At 40.7% G+C, this 12552-nt stretch overlaps 1 protein-coding gene across 2 annotated transcripts in view; it reads left to right on the forward strand.

Moving 5' to 3' along the window:
• LOC117354643 (zinc finger protein 850-like) overlaps positions 1 to 12079 on the forward strand; it is a 30960-nt gene extending 18881 nt beyond the window's left edge. The window contains exons 4-5 of one of the 2 annotated variants that reach the window (XM_033932471.1): positions 8270 to 10046; positions 10719 to 12079. In XM_033932471.1, the coding sequence (XP_033788362.1) occupies positions 8270 to 10046; positions 10719 to 11739 (2798 nt within the window). In that variant the 3' untranslated portion in view covers positions 11740 to 12079. Of the gene's footprint in view, positions 1 to 8269 lie in introns of both variants that reach the window. The other variant, XM_033932470.1, reaches the window with a different exon arrangement.
• Positions 12080 to 12552: the final 473 nt, after the last annotated feature.

The raw sequence follows: 12552 nt of genomic DNA on the forward strand, positions 1-12552 counted from the left end.
ATATACCGACCATCAAACAAATATCTGGACGGTTTACATTAGATTTAAAAAATTGACAGATAAGAGTAGAAACAATTGAAAACAAAAAGTATTAAATAATTTAAATAATATATAGTGAACATTAAAAACAATAACAAGACAGACTTGACAGTGAGGAGAGAGGGAATGGATGGGTAAAGTTACATTGTAAGTAGGAAAAGGAGAAAGAGGGGTTAGGGAAAAAAACATGTTGGATGGGGATAAGATATATTGAATGTTTATAAAAGCGCAAAATTAAATAGAAAATAATTTAAGAAGATGGAAATTAAGTGGAAGAGAATGCATCTCAAAATAAAAAAGTTTTTAAGTTTTTCTTAAATTTGTCAAGGTTTTGTTCGTCACGAAGTGGTTGTGGAAGGGAGTTCCACAATGTCGGGGGCAGTTACTGCAAGTTTATTTTTGCGTGTGTAATAAAATTCTTTATAAACGGAATCAATAAGAGATTTTGATTTGAAGATCTCAGAGTTCGAGTGGAGCACTGAGGGATAAGAAGTTGTGTGAAGATATGATGGCAGATGAGAAGATTTTATTTTGAATGACAAAAAGGATAATTTTGTAGGTGATTCGGTGCGCACGGGTAAACCAGTGAGCAATCTTTCAAAGCTGGCGTAACATGATCTTATTTACCTAGGTTGTAGATGAGTTTTATTGCTGTGTTTTGTATATAAGTTGAAGGCGGCAAATTTCTTTTTGTGGGAGGCCGCTTGAGTAGGGGAATTGCAGTAATCTAGGTGAGAGATTATTAGAGAGTGAATAAGAATTTTGATGGATTCGGTTTCTAGAATTGAGGTCAATGAACGAATTATGCGTAGTTTATAGAAACATGTTTTGACTACCGAACTAATATGATCATGAAATGATAGATCTTTATCAATGATAACTCCTAAGAGTTTGATTTTTGTCTCCATTTGAATTGGGATAGATTTGATAGAAATTTTATCTGGTAGAAATTCAGGATTTTTGATTGAGAATAGAAGACCTCGAGATTTATCTATGTTAAGAGAAAGTTTATTAGAATGTAGCCAATCGTTTATGGAATCCAGTTTATTGTTTATATCTTTTATGTCAGACGTTTTGGAAATATTGATTGGGTGAAGTAGTTGTATGTCGTCTGCATAGGCAAAGATCGTAAATCCTATAGATTGTGCTAGGGTTAAGAGGGGAGATAGAAAGATATTGAATAGTAAAGGGGAAAGAATGGAACCTTGCGGAACCCCATACGTTAGAGATATTGAAGGTGAGGTTTCATTTCTGGCAAAGACTTTGAAGCTGCGTTCTTGAAAGTAAGATGAAAACCAAGATAGTGCCGGTCCTGTGATACCGCACTCTTTAAGTCTGTTAAGGAGAAGCGAATGGTCAATAGTATCAAAAGCAGCAGATAGGTCGAGTGAGATAAGAAGGACAGATTTTTGGTGGTCATGATAGTAGTGTATGGTTGAAATAAGGCCTAGAAGAGATAGTTCAGTTGAGTGTGATGAGCGGAAGCCTGTTTGACAGGGATGTAAAACAAAGGTTTTTTCAATGAATTCTGACAGTTGTGTGTGTATGATTTTTTCAGTTAGTTTAGATATTAAAGGAAGATTTGCAATTGGACGGTAATTTGTTGGGAGAGAGGGATCGAGATTGTGATGTTTAATTTTTGGAAAAACAAGAGCAGTTTTCCATGTCAAAGGGACAGAACAGTTGGAAAATGATTTAGATATCATTTCCCAGAGATATGGACCAAAAAATGAAGAGAATTTTTTGAGAAGAAAAGGAGGAATGATTTCAAGGGGAGTGTTAGTAGTATTGAGAGATTTCAATATTAGTAGTAAGTTTGCTAGTGAGGGCATTGTGAATGTAGAAAAGGTACTGAATGATAGAATAGTAGAATCATTGATGATATGGGGGGAGAGAGAGGATGGAAGTGTTCCGAAATGTGTTCCATTGATATGGACCTTAATCTTCAAGACCGTCTAGCTAATGTTCCTTGTGATGGCAATGACCTCTGTGATGAATCCATCGAGGCAGCCACCAAGAAATTGTCTGACCATAAAAAATCTTTCACTTCTATTGTCAGACCTAAGCCTAAACCTGCTCCTGCTAAGCCTATAAGATCTGCTCATATCTATCAGCGGCGTTTTCCTCCTTATACTCGCTCTCAAGAAGCAGCAGCCTCAGAAGCAACAAAAGCCTCAGCCTTCTGCTGTACCTAAGGCTACTCAGCCTTTTTGACTGCTTAAAACAGAGCATAACCTCCATCGTTCTGTACCTACTACCCTTTTTTCCTCCTATAGGAGGTTGTCTCCATCTTTTTTACAACCGAATGCACGACATTACATCCGACCTCTGGATTCTTTCCATCATCAGGGAGGGATACTCTCTTCATTTCACTCAAGTTTCTTCAGAACTTCCTCCAAGAGAGTATCCTTCCAATCCGTCCCAGACCGCCCTTCTTCTTCAGGAAGCTCAAGCTCTGCTTCGTTTCAAGCCATAGAGTCGGTTCCCCTGGAACAGCAGAACAAGGGGTTTTACTCCTGTTACTTCCTTGTTCCGAAGAAGACGGGCGAACTGCTACCCATTCTGGATCTCAGGGCGCTCAACAAATTTTTAGTCAAAGAAAAATTTTGCATGTTGTCCCTGGCATCCCTTTATCCCCTCCTCGAGCAGAATGTCTGGTTATGCTCTCTGGATTTCAAAGAAGCCTATACTCATATTCCCATTCATCGGGCCTCCCGTCAGTACCTAAGATTTTGGGTGGGGAATCTGCATTATCAATACAGAGTACTACCATTCGGCCTGGCCTCGTCTCCCAGAGTATTCACCAAGTGCCTGGTAGTGGTGGCAGCAGCTCTAAGGAGTTATGGTCTTCAGGTATTTCCCTACCTTGACGTCTGGCTCATCAAAGATTCAACATCTCAAGGGGTTATAGTAGCGACCCAACGGACTATCTGGTTCCTACAAAGTTTGGGATTCGAAATCAACTTTCCAAAATCCCAGCTTCATCCCTCTCAAAATCTACAATTCATTGGAGCTGTTCTGGACACTGTCCGACTCAGAGCATTCCTCGCGCAACAACGTCTGCAAGCTTTTCTCCATCTTTGTCACTCAGTGTCTTCCCGCTCATCCATCTCGGCGAGACACATGATGGTACTCCTGGGTCACATGGCGACTCCTTTTGCCAGACTTCACCTCAGAATTCCTCAGTAGACCCTGGCATCTCAATGGTTGCAGGTTTGCGACCCACTTTCTCGCCACATACAAGTTACTCCTTCTTTGAAGCAGTCTCTCCGCTGGTTGATGCTCTCTTCCAATCTTTCCAGAGGCTTGCTTTTTCAAACGTCCCCTCATCAGAAGGTTCTCACAACAGATTCTTCGACTTACGCTTGAAGGGCTCATCTCGATGGTCTCCCTACTCAAGGCTTACTGGACAAGTACGGATCGTCGGTGTCATATCAATCTGCTGGAACTCAGAGCGATCCTCAAAGCTCTCAACGCTTTTCAGCATCTTCTTCACGACTAAGTAGTCCTCATTCGGACAATCGGGTCGCCATGTATTATGTCAACAAACAGGGGGGCACGGGATCTGCCTCCCTATGTCAAGAAGCTCTGAAAGTTTGGAATTGGGCAATCCGCCACAACACCTTCCTCAAAGCTGTTTACATTCAAGGGGCGGACAATGCCTTGGCGGACAACTTGAGTCATCTTCTGCAGCCTCACGAATGGACTCTCCATTCCTCGTCCCTTCATCACATTTTCTCTCAGTGGGGAACACCTCAGATAGACCTCTTTGCAGCTCCCCACAACTACAAACTGCCTCAGTTCTGCTCCAGGATTTACACTCCTCTTCTTCTCGAGACAGATGCTTTTCTTCTGGACTGGACAAATCTTTTCCTATATGCATTTCCTCCATTCCCTCTCATTCTAAAGACTCTGGTCAAATTGAAGACCGACCATGCCACCATGATTCTGATTGCTCCTCGGTGGCCCAGACAACCTTGGTACTTCTACTTCAACTCAGCAACAGGGAGCCTTACCTTCTACCAGTTTTTCCTTCTCTGCTTACATAGAGTCAAGGATCTCTGCTTCATCCCAACCTGCAGTCTCTACACCTGACAGCTTGGTACCTTTCAACATAACTCCTCTTCAGTTTTCTCAATCTGTTAGAGATGTTTTGGAAGCTTCACGGAAGACTACTACTAGACAATGCTATCACCAGAAATGGACTAGATTTTCTACATGGTGTTTCTCTCATCATAAGGAGCCTCAGCATTTCTCCTTATCTTCAGTTTTGGATTACCTTTTGCACTTATCTAATTCTGGCCTTAAGTCTGCATCAATCCGAGTCCATCTCAGTGCAATTGCGGCTTTCCATCAGCCTATTGACTGCTCATCCATGATTTCCAGATTCATGAAAGGACTTTTCAATGTCAAACCTCCTCTCAAACCGCCTCCTGTTGTTCTTACTAAACTGATGAAGCCTCCATTTGAACCCATTGACCAGGCTCATCTGAAGTATCTCACTTAGAAAGTGGTGTTTCTCATAGCCCTCACTTCGGCTCGACGAGTCAGTGAGCTACAAGCTTTAGTTGCGGATCCATCTTTTACCGTGAGCCATCATGACAAGGTGTTTCTTCGTATTCATCCTAAATTCCTCCCTAAAGTGGTCTCGAAATTTCATCTCAACCAATCCATTGTTCTTCAGTGTTTTTTATAAAGCCTCATTCTCATCCTGGAGAAGTTGCTCTTCATACTCTGGACTGTAAATGTGCTTTGGCTTTCTATTTGGAACGCACCAAACCACACAGAACTGCTCCTCAACTTTTTGTCTCCTTCGATCCAAATAAGTTGGGATATCCTATTTTTAAGCGTACCATCTCTAACTGGATGGCGGCTTGTATCTCTTTCTGCTATGCCCAGGCTGGATTACCCCTTCACAATAAATTCATAGCCCATAAGGTTTGAGCTATGGCAGCTTCAGTAGCTTTCCTCAGATCTACACCTATTGAGGAAATTTGAAGAGCTACTACTTGGTCCTCAGTTCATACGTTTACCTCTCACTATTGTCTGGATACTTTTTCCAGACGGGATGGACAGTTTGGCCAAACAGTATTACAAAATTTATTCTCCTAAATTGCCAATACTCCCACCATCCCATTTTGGTTAGCTTGGAAGTCATCCATACGTGAGAATACCTGCCTGCTTGTCCTGGGATAAAGCACAGTTTTGAGTCGCCCACATGCGCGGTGCGGGCGACTCAAAACTTCTAGTTTCTTCAAGCAAGTCTGCTTGTGAGGCGTCCGCATCGGGGCTCAGTCGGTGACGTCACCCATACGTGACAATAGCTGCCTGCTATCCCTGGATAACACCTGTTACGGTAAGTAATTGTGCTTTATCAGCGCCTCCACCATCTTTCCCAGTACCGAGGTCAGACTCACCGGTCTGTAGTTTCCCAAATCTCTCATCAAACCTTTTTTGAAGATCGGCGTAACATTCACCAGTCTTCCGGAATCTTTCCCGATTTGATCGACAGATTGGCTATTAGTTGAAGCAGTTCAGCTATAGTCCCTTTCAGTTCCTTGATGACCCTCAGATGGATGCCATCCGGTGCCTGGGATTTATCGCTCTTAAGCCTATCAGTCTGCCTGCATAACTCTTCTAGACTGACCGTCAACCCCTCTCTTCTCCACCCCTATAGGCTACATGTCTCCCTCCTCCCTCTCACTGTCCATCTGTCTTTCTCTCATTCCCTCTCTTGCTGCAAAGGGAATGGGGAAAGAGAGAGAGAGAGATTCAGGGTGCATTTCTCCCACCCTCTCTACTGACACATTCAACATTTCTCCCTCTCTCATCCCCTGGATCATGTGCAACATTTTTCACCGTTGCCTACTAGCCCCATGCCCATTTCACCTTCTATCACCCCTCTTCAGCACCATGCCACATCTCTCCCTCCATCACTATGTCCATCATTCTCCCCCTTGCATCCCCTTCAATCTGTCCAACATTTCTCCCCCTCATCCTTCTATATTCCTCATGCATTTTTACCTCACTCCTCTCTCTCTATGCCCAATTTTCTTTTCTTCCTTTCACCATCTCTCACTCGCACACTCATGTCCATCAATTGTCCCTTTCTAATCCCTCCCTTCTGTGTCCCATGTTCATGCCCCTCCCCTTCCTTCTGTGTTGAGTTCGTACCCGCTCTCCCTCCCTGCCTTCCAGTTTTGTCCCAAGATTAAGATTGAACAGGTCTCCATATTCTAAGGAATGAGCTAGTGGAATGATGTTTTCCCGCAATAACACTTTCAAATGTGGTAGTTAAACAGACTGTATTCCACCATACAATGAATTCCACTTTGGATAAGTCCTTCCAGCAATGCAAAATGTTTTCAATAGCCAAAAACAGTAAAATGTTGAGCAAACAAGCATTTGGTTCAGTGAGGGAATGTGTAAAGCCCTGTTGTCCAAGAACAATCATTTTGAGATGTAAAGGTCTGCAAATCTTTCAAATGGAAGAGATGGTGTTCCAAACCTTCTCCCAGTACACCATAACGTGTGAGCATTGATATATGGTATGAGGCAATGTACCCACTGATTACCCACAGGACCAGCATAGAATTTAGCAAGCTTCTGTGAGGTCCAGTGAGACCGATGTAAAAGAAAATATATCGATTGAAGTACTGGAGCCGCTCAAATAGACTTAAATACTCTGGTCCACACTTCCTGCCAAAGCTCATCTTCTGCAGAAATATCTAGGTCAGGGTGCCAAACCCTCATCAGCTGTGATATAGACACAGAAGACGCCTGTCGCAGTAATGCGTACCATTTAGAGCAGGGACCTGAGAGTCCCTCCTTGAGGGCCGAATCCAGTCGGGTTTTCAGGATTTCCCCAATGAATATGCATTGAAAGCAGTGCATGCACATAGATCTCATGCAAATTCATTGGGGAAATCCTGAAAGCCCGACTGGATTCGGCCCTTGGGGACCCCTGATGTATAGGTTACGTCTCTTACATGTTCTATATCAAGGATCTCAAATTCCCTCCTTGAGGGCTTCAATCCAGTTGGGTTTTCAGGATTTCCCCAATGAATATGCATGAGATCTATGTGCATGCACTGCTTTCAATGCATATTCATTGGGGAAATCCTGAAAACCCGACTGGATTACGGCCCTTAAGGAGGGACTTGAGACCCCTGATTTAGAGGCGACACCTTTAAGAGAGGCAATAGTAGTCATTCGCAGAAGGAGATCAGGTGTGAACTTTAATTTTTGAAGATCTGGATACGATGCGCAAACGCAATATTTTCATTGAAGCCATCTAAAATATTGGCTGGCTGGTAAACTATATTTATCGCGGACTGGGGGAGGGTGGGGTTGAGATTGGGAGGGTGGGAGGGGTGTTTTATTGTTATTCTGTCTAAAATTGAAAATTTTGGACCTTCATGAAAGAGCTCTTGTTTGTTTGTTTGAATTTTTCCTAGCTGTATTGCTTATCTGTATTCATGTTACTACAGTGTTGTTTCCTTTGGGCTTGGTTACTGCTTGTGTCTTTTGTGATGTGTTCCTACAATAAAAATATATTAAAAAAAAAAAAAAAGAAGTCAACCGTCTATTATGATTAAGGAAGTTTTGCAAAGCACATCTCTCACATTTTTGCCACATAGATCAGTTCAAGGTAGCGTTTTGGATTTTAAAGGTGTCATTATTCCATAAAGAGATCCGAGAGGTGTCCTTCCATTTGATCTTCATTACGCTATCGAAGTACAACATTCATTGAGTTAAGAATGCGATTAGATTGTTGTTTTGGAGGAGAAGACATTGTCAAGGTTAAGGGCAAGAGTGTTGGTACCAGGTAAACTTTTCTCCAGAGAAAGTCACGAATGGGGATCAGACATAGTTTTATTAAGAATCCATAAAGCGCCCTGATGCATTATAAATGCCAGGTGATATTTTTAAAAAATCCGGAAAGTTGACTCCACCTTTCATCTTATCATTTTTAAGTTTATGCATTGCTTTGTGTTTTCTTTAATTTTGTGGTTACCATTATGTATTAATAAGGTTATGTATGTGTTTATGAAAAATGGATGGAAGAAATTGCGTTAGAATTAGTACTAGTATTGTGGGGGTGGGGTCTGAGGTGGAGCTTGGGCGGGAGTACTCAGTTGGTATTTGTTAGGCTTAAGGGGCACTTGGCTTGAAGAAGTTGAGAAACATTGTTCTAACACGATTAATACCTTCTGTTTATATCCACCAGATCATGAGATCACACAAGAAAGGAAGAGAGAAGGAGAACATTCCATAGAAAGAGAAGAAATCCAAAGACAGTCAGAAAATGTCTGTGAGAATATTTCCCAGGGAACTAAGAGGATTCACACAGAGAACTTTAAGCAGAAATCAAAGGAACAGAGAAACCCAGCAGGAGACTCAAGGGATGGAGTCACTAAGTGTGAGAGAAATGACAGGGAGCTCAGTAGCATCCCAGAGGGCCAAAGACCAGTCCGAATTAATAATAGTGATAAAGTGGCTTCTGAATTCCATCATGGCAAGAAGAAGGGGAAAAAACACCAAAAAGAATTTGCATCTACGAGGAGCATCAATTTTATTAGTCCTAAAGGTAATAAGAGCATCCCCTTGTTCTCAGAACTCCAAAAGCACAAAAGGAATCATAAAAATGAAAACCCAATTACATCTACTGAACATAATAAATGCTTATCTCAACTTTCAAATCTAAAAAGACACAAAATGTTTCATACTGGATACAAACCATATACATGTAGTCAGTGTAATAAAAGATTCACCCGGCTTTCATATCTAAGAATTCACCAGAGGAGCCACAAGGGAGATAAACCATTTACATGTACTGAGTGTAATAAAAGTTTCACTGATAGATCAGGACTAAAAAGACACCAAATGATCCACACAGGGAACAAACCATTTACATGTACTGAGTGTAATAAAAGCTTCACTCACTCTTCAGATCTAAAGACTCACCAGAGGATCCACACAGGGTGTAAACCGTTTACATGTACTGAGTGTAATAAAAACTTCACTGATAGATCAGGACTAAAAAGACACCAAATGATCCACACAGGTAACAAACCATTTAAATGTACCGAGTGTAATAAAAGTTTCACTCACTCTTCATATCTAAAGACTCATCAGAGGATCCACATAGGGTGTAAACCGTTTACATGTACTGAGTGTAATAAAAACTTCACTGATAGATCAGGACTAAAAAGACACCAAATGATCCACACAGGTAACAAGCCATTTACATGTACTGAGTGTAATAAAAGCTTCACCCGAGTTTCAAGTCTAAAGACCCACCAAATGATCCACACAGGTAACAAGCCATTTACATGTACTGAGTGTAATAAAAGCTTCACCCGAGTTTCAAGTCTAAAGACTCATCAGAGGATCCACACAGGGTACAAACCATTTACATGTACTGAGTGTAATAAAAATTTCACTGATAGATCAGGACTAAAAAGACACCAAATGATCCACACAGGGTACAAACCATTTACATGTACTGTGTGTAATAAAAGCTTCACTTACTCTTCAGATCTAAAGACTCATCAGAGGATCCACACAGGGTACAAACCATTTACATGTACTGAGTGTAATAAAAATTTCACTGATAGATCAGGACTAAAAAGACACCAAATGATCCACACAGGGTACAAACCATTTACATGTACTGAGTGTAATAAAAGCTTCACTTACTCTTCAAATCTAAAGACTCATCAGAGGATCCACACAGGGTACAAACCATTTACATGTACTGACTGTAATAAAAGCTTCGCCCAAGTTTCAAGTCTAAAGAGCCACCAAATGATCCACACAGGGTACAAACCATTTACATGTACTGAGTATAATAAAAGTTTCACTCAGCTTTCATATCTAAAAAGTAACCAGAGGATCCACGTGGGAGATAAGCCATACACATGTACTGAGTGTAATAAAAACTTCACTGATAGATCAGGACTAAAAAGACACCAAATGATCCACACAGGTAGCAAACCATTTACATGTACTGAGTGTAATAAAAGCTTCAATCAGGTTTCACATCTAAAACGTCACAAAATGATCCACACAGAATATAAACCATTTACATGTACTGAGTATAATAAAAGTTTCACTCAGCTTTCATATCTAAAAAGTAACCAGAGGATCCACATGGGAGATAAGCCATACACATGTACTGAGTGTAATAAAAACTTCACTGATAGATCAGGACTAAAAAGACACCAAATGATCCACACAGGTAGCAAACCATTTACATGTACTGAATGTAATAAAAATTTCACTGATAGATCAGGACTAAAAAGACACCAAAGGATCCACACAGGGAACAAACCATTTACATGTACTGAGTGTAATAAAAGCTTCACTCAGTCTTCAGTTCTAAAGACTCATCAGAGGATCCACACAGGGTACAAACCATTTACATGTACTGAATGTATTAAAAGCTTCACTAAAGTTTCACATCTAAAGACTCATCAGAGGATCCACATAGGGTGTAAACCGTTTACATGTACTGAGTGTAATAAAAACTTCACTGATAGATCAGGACTAAAAAGACACCAAATGATCCACACAGGGAACAAACCATTTACATGTACTGAGTGTAATAAAAGCTTCACTCAGTCTTCAGATCTAAAGACTCATCAGAGGATCCACACAGGGTACAAACCATTTACATGTACTGAATGTAATAAAAATTTCACTGATAGATCAGGACTAAAAAGACACCAAAGGATCCACACAGGGAACAAACCATTTACATGTACTGAGTGTAATAAAAGCTTTACTCAGTCTTCAGTTCTAAAGACTCATCAGAGGAACCACACAGGGTACAAACCATTTACATGTACTGAATGTATTAAAAGCTTCACTAAAGTTTCACATCTAAAGACTCATCAGAGGATCCACATAGGGTGTAAACCGTTTACATGTACTGAGTGTAATAAAAACTTCACTGATAGATCAGGACTAAAAAGACACCAAATGATCCACACAGGGAACAAACCATTTACATGTACCGAGTGTAATAAAAGTTTCACTCACTCTTCATATCTAAAGACTCATCAGAGGATCCACACAGGGTGTAAACCGTTTACATGTACTGAGTGTAATAAAAACTTCACTGATAGATCAGGACTAAAAAGACACCAAATGATCCACACAGGTAACAATCCATTTACATGTACTGAGTGTAATAAAAGCTTCACCCGAGTTTCAAGTCTAAAGACCCACCAAATGATCCACACAGGGTACAAACCATTTACATGTAATGAGTGTAATAAAAGCTTCACTCACTCTTCATATCTAAAGACTCATCAGAGGATCCACACAGGGTACAAACCATTTACATGTACTGAGTGTAATAAAAATTTCACTGATAGATCAGGACTAAATAGACACCAAATGATCCACACAGGGTACAAACCATTTACATGTACTGAGTGTAATAAAAGCTTCACTTACTCTTCAGATCTAAAGACTCATCAGAGGATCCACACAGGGTACAAACCATTTACATGTACTGACTGTAATAAAAGCTTCGCCCAAGTTTCAAGTCTAAAGAGCCACCAAATGATCCACACAGGGTACAAACCATTTAAATGTACTGAGTGTAATAAAAGCTTCAATCAGTTTTCACATCTAAAACGACACAAAATGATCCACACAGAATATAAACCATTTACATGTACTGAGTGAAACGAACAAGATCCGTTTCTTGGTCCCAAAAGTGCCCTGCAAAACACTCTGTCATCTGGAGGCAATTCCCCTTAGAAAGAAAGATACAAGAGAGGGGAGGGGGTGCGTGAGCAGGATATGTACATGGCAGGGGGGTTGAGCCTTTATTGTCTCAGAGAGCTATCTTCGTTAACATGATTAAATGACCTCTTCCCAAACCATCAAGAGAGTAAACACGAACATTCTGCATTTGATTACTTCCAGCATAGACAGAGACAGAAAACCCATCCCTTCAAATGTATCCTTTCAATCCCCTCTTACGTCATGAAAATGATGTCACAAATGCACAGTATGAGCGTGGAGGGAGAGATATTCTAGATATGTCTCTTGAGGGGTTTTAGGGGCTGTAATATGAGTCAAACAGCGCTGGAACAGTCTAAAAATTACATAAGCAACAAGAGTGCAGATAATAATAAAGATTATAACAATAAGAAGGTCTTTCACCCACCCCTGCATCCAAATAAAATACAGATCCCAAGGATTAGATAAACCAGAATTACGTTTAAGTTCAGCAGAGAGGTCTTCTAATTTTTTAATGGCCATAGTAACCTTACCCGTGGGACCTGCATTGTCAGGAATAAAGGTGCAACAGGATAAAGTACTGGGGAGAATTTTACAGACACCCAACAAAACGTTGCTGATTATAATAAATGTAATTAATCCAATCAACATTCTTATTGATAGTAATAAGGGGAATAAGGGACTCAAACCTAGCCTTAACCTGGTCTCGGGCCTTGAATTAATCTGGGACCCCTCTTGGGACCCCTATCTCAT

The sequence above is a fragment of the Geotrypetes seraphini genome, chromosome 2 (genome assembly GCF_902459505.1).
Source record: "Geotrypetes seraphini chromosome 2, aGeoSer1.1, whole genome shotgun sequence".
Lineage (NCBI taxonomy): Eukaryota > Metazoa > Chordata > Amphibia > Gymnophiona > Dermophiidae > Geotrypetes > Geotrypetes seraphini.